The 14716-nt window shown below is 49.6% G+C and overlaps 1 protein-coding gene across 4 annotated transcripts in view; it reads right to left on the reverse strand.

Moving 5' to 3' along the window:
- Positions 1-412: 412 nt before the first annotated feature.
- The window catches only part of LOC110531046 (ankyrin repeat domain-containing protein 12), a 60048-nt gene continuing 45744 nt past the window's right edge, over positions 413-14716 (reverse strand). For all 4 annotated transcript variants that reach the window (XM_090182936.1, XM_036986658.2, XM_036986656.2 and 1 more), the window contains 6 exons: positions 9608-14145; positions 8794-9027; positions 8299-8397; positions 5643-5819; positions 5253-5351; positions 413-3553 (listed from right to left, as the gene is read on the reverse strand). In XM_090182936.1, the coding sequence (XP_090039062.1) occupies positions 3368-3553; positions 5253-5351; positions 5643-5819; positions 8299-8397; positions 8794-9027; positions 9608-14145 (5333 nt within the window). In that variant the 3' untranslated portion in view covers positions 413-3367. The remainder of the gene's footprint in view (positions 3554-5252; positions 5352-5642; positions 5820-8298; positions 8398-8793; positions 9028-9607; positions 14146-14716) is intronic.

Genomic DNA, 14716 nt, shown 5'->3' on the forward strand with positions numbered 1-14716 from the left:
AAGGACAGAACAAAACGAAAGGGAAAGATCTGAGTGACTTCAGTTAAACCTCCATCACAACAGTCCACGGTAGAAGCTTCTTCTGGGATCAGGAAATAAGAGCTACAAACGGCAACAGCATGCACAGCATCCAAATCACCAGTCAAAGACATAACACGTTGATGTTGGTTGCGTGGATCCAACTCCAGATGGGAATAAAAAGCAAAAAAAACTAAACAAAAATGATAGAACCAAAAAAGGAACAACAGAATCTGACCCCGACATTCTCAAAGAGTTACGCCAACAACATTGATTTCAACAACAGTAACAACAACAAGGACCTTGACAGAGAGAAAGACGGACTCGATACAAAATTTAAAATAAACTTCGGTCCATTAAAACAGACGAAAACTTCTTAAAAAAAAAAAAAAGATTTTTTTTACAATCAAAATATTTATTAGCAATTTTTTTCTGTACAAGTTTCAAACCATCATTACATGGGTTATTTACAAATGCACAATCTGTCTGTAGAAAATAAGTTAAAAAAGAAAGTCTGTGTACGATGTAATAAACACTTAAAAACAAAAGTGGAATTGAAATGTTTTTTTTTTTCCTTCTCCTTCTCCTGTTGTTTTGTAACCCTGCTCGACGAGGGAGGTGCAGAGGAATGGGTGACTCCATAGGGAACATCAGGAGGTGTAGAGAGATGGTCGACTCCATAGGGAACATCAGGAGGTGTAGAGATATGGTCGACTCCATAGGGGAACATCCGGAGGTGTAGAGAGATGGTCGACTCCATAGGGAACATCAGGAGGTGTAGAGATATGGTCGACTCCATAGGGGAACATCCGGAGGTGTAGAGGGCAGAGAGATGGTCGACTCCATAGGGAAACATCAGGAGGTGTAGAGGGCAGAGAGATGGTCGACTCCATAGGGAAACATCAGGAGGTGTAGAGGGCAGAGAGATGGTCGACTCCATAGGGAAACATCAGGAGGTGTAGAGGGCAGAGAGATGGTCGACTCCATAGGGAACATCAGGAGGTGTAGAGGGCAGAGAGATGGTCGACTCCATAGGGAAACATCAGGAGGTGTAGAGGGCAGAGAGATGGTCGACTCCATAGGGAAACATCAGGAGGTGTAGAGGGCAGAGAGATGGTCGACTCCATAGGGAAACATCAGGAGGTGTAGAGGGCAGAGAGATGGTCGACTCCATAGGGAACATCAGGAGGTGTAGAGGGCAGAGAGATGGTCGACTCCATAGGGGAACATCAGGAGGTGTAGAGGGCAGAGAGATGGTCGACTCCATAGGGAACATCAGGAGGTGTAGAGGGCAGAGAGATGGTCGACTCCATAGGGGAACATCAGGAGGTGCAGAGATATGGTCGACTCCATAGGGGAACATCCGGAGGTGTAGAGGGCAGAGAGATGGTCGACTCCATAGGGAAACATCAGGAGGTGTAGAGGGCAGAGAGATGGTCGACTCCATAGGGAAACATCAGGAGGTGTAGAGGGCAGAGAGATGGTCGACTCCATAGGGAACATCAGGAGGTGTAGAGGGCAGAGAGATGGTCGACTCCATAGGGGAACATCAGGAGGTGTAGAGGGCAGAGAGATGGTCGACTCCATAGGGGAACATCAGGAGGTGTAGAGGGCAGAGAGATGGTCGACTCCATAGGGAACATCAGGAGGTGTAGAGGGCAGAGAGATGGTCGACTCCATAGGGAAACATCAGGAGGTGTAGAGGGCAGAGAGATGGTCGACTCCATAGGGAACATCAGGAGGTGTAGAGGGCAGAGTGATGGTCGACTCCATAGGGGAACATCAGGAGGTGTAGAGGGCAGAGAGATGGTCGACTCCATAGGGAAACATCAGGAGGTGTAGAGGGCAGAGAGATGGTCGACTCCATAGGGAACATCAGGAGGTGTAGAGGGCAGAGTGATGGTCGACTCCATAGGGAACATCAGGAGGTGTAGAGGGCAGAGAGATGGTCGACTCCATAGGGAACATCAGGAGGTGTAGAGGGCAGAGTGATGGTCGACTCCATAGGGGAACATCAGGAGGTGCAGAGATATGGTCGACTCCATAGGGAACATCAGGAGGTGTAGAGGGCAGAGGGATGGTCAACTCGATAGGGAGCATCAGGAGGTGTAGAGGGCAGAGTGATGGTCGACTCCATAGGGAAACATCAGGAGGTGTAGAGGGCAGAGAGATGGTCGACTCCATAGGGAACATCAGGAGGTGTAGAGGGCAGAGAGATGGTCGACTCCATAGGGGAACATCAGGAGGTGTAGAGGGCAGAGAGATGGTCGACTCCATAGGGGAACATCAGGAGGTGTAGAGGGCAGAGAGATGGTCGACTCCATAGGGGAACATCAGGAGGTGTAGAGGGCAGAGAGATGGTCGACTCCATAGGGAAACATCAGGAGGTGTAGAGGGCAGAGTGATGGTCGACTCCATAGGGAACATCAGGAGGTGTAGAGGGCAGAGAGATGGTCGACTCCATAGGGAACATCAGGAGGTGTAGAGGGCAGAGAGATGGTCGACTCCATAGGGAACATCAGGAGGTGTAGAGAGATGGTCGACTCCATAGGGGAACATCAGGAGGTGTAGAGGGCAGAGAGATGGTCGACTCCATAGGGAACATCAGGAGGTGTAGAGGGCAGAGAGATGGTCGACTCCATAGGGAACATCAGGAGGTGCAGAGAGATGGTCGACTCCATAGGGGAACATCAGGAGGTGTAGAGAGATGGTCGACTCCATAGGGGAACATCAGGAGGTGCAGAGAGATGGTCGACTCCATAGGGAAACATCAGGAGGTGCAGAGATATGGTCGACTCCATAAGGAACATCAGAAATGGCACCCTATTTTCTATACACTTCACATAGTGCCCTATATAGGGAATAGTATCCATGCTTGGTCTCTCTCTGGCGCGCTCTCCTCTTAGCAGACAGCAGCACCTGGCGCTGCCCCAACCTTTACCCAGCCTCGGGCCCTGGCCCCTGGGGTGAGTGAATGGTCTGGGCCCCCGAGCCTTGGTGGAGCTCCAGGCCTGTCCAGAACAGAATAAGCAGTCAGTGTGCCACTAGGGAGGATAAGGCCAGGCCTCTTGGTGTAGGAGGGAGGGAGGTCTGTGGTGTCTACCATAGGAGCTCAGTGGTAAAACAGCCACATGTCGAGAAGTGCTGCTCACACACACACACACACACACACACACACACACACACACACACACACACACACAATAGTGGTGCTCTCTACACATATCTATGTTCCAAGTGCCTCACGGTTTCCATCCCTTCATCTCTTCATCACCGGTAGATGGGCCACTAGATGATCCTTCCTAATCATCGGTCCCCTGACTGCCGGTCCGAGCCTAAAGGTCACGGGTCATATGGGCGTGAGGTCAAAGTCGTCGTTGACCTCTACCAGGGGGATGTAGAACTCGGATATCTCAAAGATGGAGGTGGACTTGTACACGACTGGATCCAGCTCCTGGAGTTTCAGCTGCCAATGGAGACGCTGGACAGCATTAAGAGCTGCTGCTTCGTGCTGCTGCCTCATCAGAAGACACGTCTGGGGGGGGGGGGGGGACAGCGAGAGAGAGAGCGAGAGCGAGAGAGACAGCGAGAGAGACAGCGAGAGAGACAGCGAGAGAGACAGCGACAGCGAGAGAGAGAGAGACAGCGAGAGAGAGAGAGACAGCGAGAGAGAGAGAGACAGCGAGAGAGAGAGAGACAGCGAGAGAGAGAGAGACAGCGAGAGAGACAGCGAGAGAGACAGCGAGAGAGACAGCGAGAGAGACAGCGAGAGAGACAGCGAGAGAGACAGCGAGAGAGACAGCGAGAGAGACAGCGAGAGAGAGAGACAGCGAGAGAGAGAGACAGCGAGAGAGAGAGACAGCGAGAGAGAGAGACAGCGAGAGAGAGAGACAGCGAGAGAGAGAGACAGCGAGAGAGAGAGACAGCGAGAGAGAGAGACAGCGAGAGAGAGAGACAGCGAGAGAGACAGCGAGAGAGAGAGACAGCGAGAGAGACAGCGAGAGAGACAGCGAGAGAGACAGCGAGAGAGACAGCGAGAGAGACAGCGAGAGAGACAGCGAGAGAGACAGCGAGAGAGACAGCGAGAGACAGCGAGAGACAGCGAGAGAGACAGCGAGAGAGACAGCGAGAGAGACAGCGAGAGACAGCGAGAGACAGCGAGAGAGACAGCGAGAGAGAGAGAGACAGCGAGAGAGACAGCGAGAGAGACAGCGAGAGAGACAGCGAGAGAGACAGCGAGAGAGACAGCGAGAGAGAGAGAGAGAGAGACAGCGAGAGAGAGACCGCGAGAGACAGCGAGAGAGAGACAGCGAGAGAGACAGCGAGAGAGACAGCGAGAGAGACAGCGAGAGAGACAGCGAGAGAGACAGCGAGAGACAGCGAGAGACAGCGAGAGACAGCGAGAGACAGCGAGAGAGACAGCGAGAGAGAGAGAGACAGCGAGAGAGACAGCGAGAGAGACAGCGAGAGAGAGAGAGAGAGAGACAGCGAGAGAGAGAGAGAGAGAGACAGCGAGAGAGAGAGAGAGAGAGACAGCGAGAGAGAGAGAGACAGCGAGAGAGAGAGAGACAGCGAGAGAGACAGCGAGAGAGACAGCGAGAGAGAGCGAGAGAGAGCGAGAGACAGCGAGAGACAGCGAGAGACAGCGAGAGAGACAGCGAGAGAGACAGCGAGAGAGACAGCGAGAGACAGCGAGAGACAGCGAGAGAGACAGCGAGAGAGACAGCGAGAGACAGCGAGAGAGACAGCGAGAGACAGCGAGAGAGACAGCGAGAGAGACAGCGAGAGAGACAGCGAGAGAGACAGCGAGAGAGACAGCGAGAGAGACAGAGAGAGACAGCGAGAGACAGCGAGAGACAGCGAGAGACAGCGAGAGACAGCGAGAGACAGCGAGAGACAGCGAGAGAGACAGCGAGAGACAGCGAGAGAGACAGCGAGAGAGACAGCGAGAGAGACAGCGAGAGAGACAGCGAGAGAGAGCGAGAGACAGCGAGAGACAGCGAGAGACAGCGAGAGACAGCGAGAGAGACAGCGAGAGAGAGAATACATCAAATATTAAACAATTGGATGACACTGGATATGTTTGATTCGCAAATTTGAGGTTGTTTCTGAAATATTGACGGTTCAAATCATCTTAAAACTCATGTGGTTATACAGGATGAATGATCCATTGGCTCAAAAATATATTTCCAGATTGCAGGTACTACGGATATTGTTTTTCAGAGAAATCTTACCTTGAGTTTATCAAACTTGTCGTCCACATCTTGTAACCAGGACATGAACTGGCGGGCGTTGAAACGATCCCGCACCGACGTCTTGCCATCTTGGTCACCCTGGAAACCAAAACAAAAACACACAAACGTAAACATCATTAGTACAACGTTACTCAGAACTGTCGTTCGAGTTCTGTTAAAACCCATCATGGTTTAAAACCACTTGTTGTAAAAAGCACTTTGTGTCAACAAGTAAGTCTCTCTGAATGAAAGCGAAAGGCCTCAAATGGAAACCTAACTGCTGTTGTCAAAATAATTTAAAAAATAAATTTGATTAGTTGATTGTGGCCAACTTATCCATTCTACAGTACATTATCAATTCGGAATAAATGTGATTGATGCCAAACTTACTGATTCTACGGCGCGTGACATCATGCCACTTGCCTGGGCATCCTGAGGCATGTTATACACTTCCGCGTCCAATAGCACGGTGCATGCACTGAACGGGAGCGTCTGATTGGCTAGCGTTCTGGCGGCCCGGTAGTGGACTCGTAACACTTCCTGCTCGTTGGAAACGATCAACTTTTCCTGAAGGAAAAAAAAAAGAGGGAGTTAAGTTAAGACTAGAATAAGGAATGAATGAGTTGGGTTTAATAGTTGAGACAGAATGATGGTTTGGGATGAGTTAGACAGCAGAGTGAAGGAAAAGCAGCCAACATCTAGCGGAAAGCCTTCCCAGAAGAGTGGAGGCTGTTATAACTGCAATGTTCCAACATCTAGTGGAAAGCCTTCCCAGAAGAGTGGAGGCTGTTATAGCAGCAATGATCCTACATCTAGTGGAAAGCCTTCCCAGGAGAGTGGAGGCTGTTATAGCAGCAATGTTCCAACATCTAGTGGAAAGCCTTCCCAGAAGAGTGGAGGCTGTTATAGCAGCAATGTTCCTACCTCTAGTGGAAAGCCTTCCCAGAAGAGTGGAGGCTGTTATAGCAGCAATGTTCCTACATCTAGTGGAAAGCCTTCCCAGGAGAGTGGAGGCTGTTATAGCAGCAATGTTCCAACATCTAGTGGAAAGCCTTCCCAGAAGAGTGGAGGCTGTTATAGCAGCAATGTTCCTACCTCTAGTGGAAAACCTTCCCAGAAGAGTGGAGGCTGTTATAGCAACAATGTTCCAACATCTAGTGGAAAGCCTTCCCAGAAGAGTGGAGGCTGTTATAGCAACAATGTTCCAACATCTAGTGGAAAACCTTCCCAGAAGAGTGGAGGCTGTTATAGCAACAATGTTCCAACATCTAGTGGAAAACCTTCCCAGAAGAGTGGAGGCTGTTATAACAACAATGTTACATCTAGTGGAAAGCCTTCCCAGAAGAGTGGAGGCTGTTATAGCAGCAATGTTCCAACATCTAGTGGAAAGCCTTCCCAGAAGAGATGTTATAGCAGCAATGTTACAACAACTAGTGGAAAGCCTTCCCAGAAGAGTGGAGGCTGTTATAGCAGCAATGTTCCAACATCTAGTGGAAAGCCTTCCCAGAAGAGTGGAGGCTGTTATAGCAGTAATGTTACAACAACTAGTGGAAAGCCTTCCCAGAAGAGTGGAGGCTGTTATAGCAGCAATGTTACAACATCTAGTGGAAAGCCTTCCCAGAAGAGTGGAGGCTGTTATAGCAGCAATGTTCCAACATCTAGTGGAAAGCCTTCCCAGAAGAGTGGAGGCTGTTATAGCAGCAATGTTCCAACATCTAGTGGAAAGCCTTCCCAGAAGAGATGTTATGGCAGCAATGTTACAACTAGTGGAAAGCCTTCCCAGAAGAGTGGAGGCTGTTATAGCAGCAATGTTCCCACATCTAGTGGAAAGCCAGAAGAGTGGAGGCTGTTATAGCAACAATGTTCCAACATCTAGTGGAAATCCTTCCCAGAAGAGTGGAGGCTGTTATAGCAGCAATGTTCCAACATCTAGTGGAAAGTCTTCCCAGAAGAGTGGAGGCTGTTATAGCAGCAATGTTCCAACATCTAGTGGAAAGTCTTCCCAGAAGAGTGGAGGCTGTTATAGCAGCAATGTTCCAACATCTAGTGGCTTCCCAGAAGAGTGGAGGCTGTTATAGCAACAATGTTCCAACATCTAGTGGAAAGTCTTCCCAGAAGAGTGGAGGCTGTTATAGCAGCAATGTTCCAACATCTAGTGGAAAGCCTTCCCAGAAGAGTGGAGGCTGTTATAGCAACAATGTTCCAACATCTAGTGGAAAGATTTCCCAGAAGAGTGGAGGCTGTTATAGCAACAATGTTCCAACATCTAGTGGAAAGCCTTCCCAGAAGAGTGGAGGCTGTTATAGCAACAATGTTCCAACATCTAGTGGAAAGTCTTCCCAGAAGAGTGGAGGATGTTATAGCAACAATGTTCCAACATCTAGTGGAAAGCCTTCCCAGAAGAGTGGAGGATGTTATAGCAGAAATGTTCCAACATCTAGTGGAAAGCCTTCCCAGAAGAGTGGAGGCTGTTATAGCAGCAATGTTCCAACATCTAGTGGAAAGCCTTCCCAGAAGAGTGGAGGGTGTTATAGCAGCAATGTTCCAACATCTAGTGGAAAGCCTTCCCCAGAAGAGTGGAGGCTGTTATAGCAGCAATGTTCCTACATCTAGTGGAAAGCCTTCCCAGAAGAGTGGAGGCTGTTATAGCAGCAATGTTCCAACATCTAGTGGAAAGCCTTCCCAGAAGAGTGGAGGCTGTTATAGCAGCAATGTTCCTACATCTAGTGGAAAGCCTTCCCAGAAGAGTGGAGGCTGTTATAGCAGCAATGTTCCTACATCTAGTGGAAAGCCTTCCCAGAAGAGTGGAGGCTGTTATAGCAGCAAAGGGGGGACCAACTCCATATTAATGCAGATGATTTTGGAATGAGAAGTTGGACGAGCAGATGTCCATATACTGTTGGTCATGTAGCTCAGTATTTGTGTTATTTCTTTGTCCCTTTTGCTCGTTTTTAAAATCAAGAAACACAATCATGTTGGACCCGACTGTAGATCAAAGCTGTACAGGAAGATTGAATAGGCTTTTGAGTTGAATCACTCCACATACCCGTTCAATGCTGTGTTGCAAGCGTAGCTTCATACGAACGACTTCCTGTTGTTTAAACATCTCCTTCAGTTGGTCCGGTAGAGACGGAGGGGGAGTTATCTGTTAAGAGAGACAAATAAACACGACAAATAAGTTCAACATCGTGAAGCTTTTAAGATTTGTTTAATAAAACCCTTTTTAAGGCTGATGTCTTGAGTCGAAGGACTTGGGCAATTAAAATAAAACATTTCCCAGAACTATACTAGCTATACTTATATATATATATTTTTTTTATTTTTTTTTAAATGGAGGAAACAACAAGAAAACGACACAGGGAAAAGAAACCCCGGGCACAAAAGAAAAGGACAGAAGAGTGGAGATGCACTCAAGTGTCCGTAGAGCTTTCTAGTCAAAGAGCAAAATGAATAAGTCCTGGAGACTGAACCCTGACTCATATAAGAGGAGACGACTAAATGACAGTTGATTAAAACACATTTTTTAGAACTCCAGACTCACAGTTGGAATACAGAGTTTGCTGAGCGGGTTCCCGTCTAGCAGGTACGATCCGGTAAAAGTCACGTATTCGTCGTAATACTGCGGCGGCTGGGGGATGACGCTCAGCAGCACTTTACGCTTCTCCTCGATCTTCTTGCGGATGTGCAGGAACTCGTAGTAAGGGTTGGCCCTCTCCGTCTGGTACGGTTGAATCTCCTCCAGCTTCAGAGAGTCAACGATGGACGCCAGAGACTCCTGATGAGGTAGGAGAGAAGAGAAATACGGTAAGGTAAGGCAGAGGAGATAACTTTACTGTCCCCCAAGGTAAGATATGTTGTCCCGAATGTCCACTCTTACAACTAGACCGACCTCTCCTTATCCCTGTCCCTCCTCCCTTTCACCTACCCTCTCTCCCCCTTCTCTTCAAAACATCAATACTCCTCTACTTCCTTTCCCTTTCCTCTCTCCTTCCCTCCTCATTCCTATTCCTTTCCTCTATCCTTCACTACTTCCTTTCCCTTCCCTCCTTACTTTCTCATTCCTATTCCTTTCCTCCTTCCTTCCTCATTCCTATTCCTTTCCTCTATCCTTCCCTCCTTCCTTTCCTTTCCCTTACCTCTATCCTTCCCTCCTTCCTTTCCTTTCCCTTACCTCTATCCTTCCCTCCTTCCTTTCCTTTCCCTTACCTCTATCCTTTCTCATTCCTATTCCTTTCCTCTATCCTTCCCTCCTTCCTTTCCCTTTCCTCTATCCTTCCCTCCTAAAAACATCTCCTCACCCTTTCCGAAACGTACCCTTTTCCCTCTCCCTTTTCCTATCTACCAGAAGAGCCCACCTGCTGCATGCTGCCTCCAGCCTGGTTGGAGGTAGACAACCTGGGCATCTTTCTCTTCCTGGGGTGGGTCTGCTGGAAGTCCTGGTCCTCTTCCATGGTTAAGGAGAGGACCTTGGCCTTAGCCCCGGAGGAGTCAGAGTCTCTGTCCCCAGACTGGGGGGAAGAGCTAGCAGAGAACCCACTGCAGCTGTAACTACCACTACTACCACTCTGGTCTGTCCGGGAGCCCTGCTGGAAGTTACAACTTTGTCCAGAAACACTCTGGGTCTGGTCTGATCCAACAATCGAGGGAGTCTGTCCTTCTGGTCTCTCCTCGGAGGTAGGATCGTGGCGTGGCTCTGACTTCACCTCGGGGATGGTGACCATACTACTGCCCTCTGATGAAGACCAACAGCTAGCCTTTTCTGTTGACATGGCCTCAAGACCTCTCCACTTCTCAGGAGCGTCAGAAGCTTCTTCTTCTTCCTTGTGTTCAGGGCTCGAGCAGCGCGACACAGTGGATGATGTAAGCTGGCCAGTAGGATAGTTTTTGTCCGGCTGAGGATCGCTAGGACCCACAATGTCACTGGAGAATCTGGATTTCTTACAGTCTTTACTGTTCCCGTCAGAGTCCATCTCCTCTTGAGAGTCCTTGGGTTTGCTGGTGGTCATCGTGGAGTCCTCTGAGCTAGCGCTGGGTGGTGGGTGTTTGCTGGTGGAGGCTACTGGGTTGTCCACCCATCCGGGTCTAGACGCTCCTAACGCACTCTGAAGGCTCTCTACAGCTGCTCTGTTTTCAGCGCTGCTAGCTCCACTCTCAACTGGAGTTTTATCTTTAGAATCAAGAACCAGATCTCCATCAATCTCTGTCTTCGTCTGCTGTGAGGTCACAGTACTGGTGTTTGGAAAGGTTTCCCGTGACTGGCTAGCAGAGAGAGATGAGGTGGTTTCGGTGCTGGAGAACGGCAGTTGACAGGATAGAGAAGATAATGTCACCAGTGGCGTCATGTCCTCAGAGGGCAGGTCTTTCATGCTACATTCGGGCGCCGCACTGGAAGTCTCCACAGGGATACACTGGACGTCCCGTATTAGGAGAGGATCAGAGGTGGAAGAAAACCCTCTCTGTTCTGGCGAAGCTAGCTGTTGGACACTAGCCTGTTGAAGTGTTGAGGAGTCCTTTACGTGAGGATCTCTGGTGTTGGACGCTTGAGGTGGGCGATAGACACCCGAAGCGGTGTTCCCTTCGCTCTCAGTGTTGAGATCTGCATCGGTTCTTGCATTAGGAAGATTCGGAAGCATCTGAATTGGATCACTTTGACTCTGGCTCTCCTCCGGATCCGCACAGGTTTCTAAAGGCTGAACACTTGTGGACTCTTCACTGGGTTGAGCAGCAGGCACCACGGCGACCTTGGACAGAGTTTCGAAAGGTTTGCACTCAGACGCCGTCGCACAGTTAGCGTCTTCGTCCAGAATAGCCCTAAGGCAGGGGGAAGCGTGTCTGCTCTGCAGCGGAGTCTGGCCACCTTGCCCCGGCTCTTCTAGAAGACTGTTGTCGTCTTTGTCGTGAACGGCAGGATATGAGAGGAAGGAAGACAGGAGGAAAGGCAGCTGAAAGTCCTGGGAGGTTTCCAGGGTCATATCAGAGTCGTACTCAATAGGTCTCGGTGTCAGCAATGTAGCCTGACAGGAGTCTTCAGAGCTGGCCACAGAGATCATAGACACAGACCTGGACATAAGACCCGACCGCTCGCTTTCTGGCCTGGGTGACCTGCTCAAGCTGTTCTCCATACCAGCCATCAGCTTCCCACTGAGGCAGGAGAGTGTCTTCCCGTCCAGAGACATGGTCCTGGAGCTGGTGCTGTCCTTAAGGGGTTTGTCTCTGTCCCGACAGTGAACGTCGGAGGAGCCTTCAGAGCTCTTGGAGCGAAGCAATTCTTTGCTCAAGCACAGTTCTCCAGAAGACGAGGACGTAGTCTTGGCTTTGGCTTTGCTTTTGAGCTTCCCTGTGTCTGTCGTCGTAGAGGAAGGCCGTTGTTTCATCCTCTCCCGCTCCTTCTGTTTGATCTTTTCTAGGTGTTTCCGGTGCCACTGTTCAATCTCCTGGTCCTTCAGACTCAGCATGCGTTCGAAGCTGGTCTGCCTCAGGTCTTCATTGACCAGACGTTTCTCTTTGGGCTTCTGCTCTTCCCGGGTGGCAGGCGAGGCTTTAGCTTTGGACCGGTTGTCTCGGTCAGTCTCTGTCTCATTGAGTTTGGTCTTACTGGCCTTGCTACCCTCCTTGGAACGGTCCTTGGAACGGTCTTTGTCCCGATCTCGGTGCTTGTCCGAGTCTCTGGATTCTCTGTCTCTCCTGTCTCGGTCTTTCTCTGGCGTCTTTGGGAGGTCCTCTGTCTTTAGTAGTTTTGCTGGTAATGTCTTGCAACTTTCAGACACATAGCCCTTCTCCTCCAAAAGGAGCTTCAGGTTAGAAGAGGAGGAGGAAGATGAGAAAGCACTGTCTTTAGATTTTTCCCTTTTCTTCTTATCGCAGTCTTTGTCTTTCTCCTTTTCCTTAGAGCGATCGGATTTACTGTGGTCCATGGATTTCTCTAAAGTTGGTTTTCCTTTCTTATCAAAGCTCGTCCTGTCTTTGTGTTCTCCCGCGTTGTATTCCCTCTCCTGCCTCTCCCTGTCACTCCTCTTATCTGGCTTGTCTTTGCTCTTCTTGTCCTTGCTCTCCTCGTATTTTTTAGTCGAGGACAAGGCTCTGAGCTTCTCGATCTCTTTGTGGTTCTTGTCACCAGGGGATGCCATCCTTTCCTTCTCCCTCTCTTTCCAGCGATCCATGGAATTCTGTGAATTCTCTGATTTCTCAGGGTGCTCAATCTTGACTTTCTTTTCTCTGTCGGGATGCTTTTTATCCGTCTTGTCAACCTCACGTTCCTTTACAGAAGGCCTCCTGTCGTATTTGTCCCGCCGGCATTTCTCAGAGGCATCCAGCTGGTCTGAATCAGCTGTAGACGTGGTCCCCGTTACCGGTTTCTCCTCCGGTTCGTCATTCACACTGGTGGAGTTACACTGCGTCTCCTCAGGAACCGAAACCCGTACAGAGCTTAGGCACTCAGTCCTTTCCTCACGCTCACTGAGCTTCCCATCCTTACCCCCCCTCTCCTCTTTACAGACAGCTGAGGTCTCTTTCCTCTCCTTCTTCAAGCGTTCCTCTTCTCTTCTCGGCCTTTTCTCCTTGCTGCTGATGCTAGAGGGGTGTTTTTCTTTCGTCTCTTTTCTCTCTTCCTTCACAGGAGAGCTGCCCGACGTTGAGGTATTCTGAGGAGATCCACAGTCCTCCCTCTCCATTTTCCCTGGAGGCAAAGGTTCGTCATCGTTGAAGAAGTTCTCTTTCCAGAACTCCCGGTCGAATTCCAGGTTCCTGTGGCCGTCCTTTCTGCCGCCCTCCTTCTGCCGGTGGCGGTTCCTCTCTGGCTCATACTCCCTCCTGGGCTTGTCCTTCACCTTGTGTTTTAACTTGTGCTTCTTTACCACCTTGCCGTCCTTATCCGTCTTCCGTAAGGCACCACCTTCAGAGATGTCCACGCCGCCATCTTTATTATACGGACTGGAGCCTCCATCTTCTCCCCCCGCGTCCATGATGAAGTCATTCTGGTGGTGCTTGCTCTTCTCCTTGTGCTTGCAGCCTTTACTACTGGAGCTCTCCGTGCAGAACTCAGACTCTGGTTTGTAGTGGTTGTACTTGACACCATCCGGCAGACAGGGGCCTTCGGCAATCGAGACGCACGTCTTGGCGTTCTCCTGTTTCAGCGGGTTGGAGGACGGCTGCTTGTCGGCCAGGCCGTGGTTGAGCTTGGGGGACTTGACTGTGGCAGACAGATGGAAGAGGTGGACGGACGAGTCATCCTTGGGACTGAAGGACATCTTGAACGAGTCTTCGTCCCCACAGAGTCCCCGGCTGTTCTTGTCCGTGTGTGTCTCCGACACAGACACGGTGGCTACGGAGAACACCAGAGCTTTGCTGTTTTCCTTCCCGTCCTCCTGGTTCTCCTTGTTCTTACTCTTGCTCTTGTTCTTCTTCTTTACTTTGCTGCCTTTGTCTTTCTTTTCGGAAGTCGTGAGGTTCTCTTTCTTAGTCCTGCTGGCGTCAGACGCCTTGTGTCCCTCCGAGCCGTGGGAACAGGTCGGAGAGCTCCTTCTCTCTGACGGCATCTCCATCTCATCACTGGAACTATCCGAGGTGCAATACAGGACGCGGGACGACGTCTTCGTCTTCTTAGACTTAGAGGACTGGACTGAGCCGCTCCCGTCCCCTTCACCGCTCTGCTTCACGGCCAAATGATCCTTCTCTTCCTGCCTCAGCTCTCTCCGGAGGATGTGTCTGTCGTTCAGGGCTTTACTCAGGTCTTCTTCTTCCTCCTCGTCTTTGAACTCATACTCGTCCAGGCCAGACATGGGGGGTGAGGCCTTCACGGTGCTCCGTTTGCCTTCAGAGACTTTCTCCATGTCCGAGTCATCCATGTTGTCATCATCCACACTTGAGGGGTTAACCGACGGAGGGTCTTCAGACTCTGTAGAGGAAAAGAGAATAATTACAATCTTATAAACAGAATAAAAAGCCTTGTTTTCTAATCAAGTTTGATTACAAGTAGGGACGGGCACTTGAATTGATTTCACAATTCGAATAATATAATATTTTTTTCCAGATGTCCGGATTGTCGAGCTTGCTCACGTGGTGGCTCAGGAAGCTTGTACTCTGACATGTGGGGAAAAGCCCTACTCACTTTACCCCTACCTACATGTACAAATTACCTCGACAACCTGTATACAGCCTCTATTGTAATTTTATTGTGTTACTATTTTTTTTAACTTTAGTTAATTTAGTAAATATTTTCTTAAAACGGCATTGTTGGTTAAGGGCTTGTAAGAAAGCATTTCACGGTAAGGTGACGAATACAATTGGATTTCAGAGAGAGAAAGTGGCCAAACCAACTGGAGTAAGTTAGACAAACTTGTACCTGCGATAGGTAATCTCATCTGGTAGTGTCGGTCTTGGCTGCATCAAATTGATGTAAATAAGCTAGTTAGCGAGACTTGCCAGCAACACTACATTGCCAAAAGTATGTGGACAAAACTTCAAAT

Source organism: Oncorhynchus mykiss, chromosome 8 (genome assembly GCF_057628025.1).
Source record: "Oncorhynchus mykiss isolate SJ-2025 chromosome 8, ASM5762802v1, whole genome shotgun sequence".
In the NCBI taxonomy this organism is placed as follows: domain Eukaryota; kingdom Metazoa; phylum Chordata; class Actinopteri; order Salmoniformes; family Salmonidae; genus Oncorhynchus; species Oncorhynchus mykiss.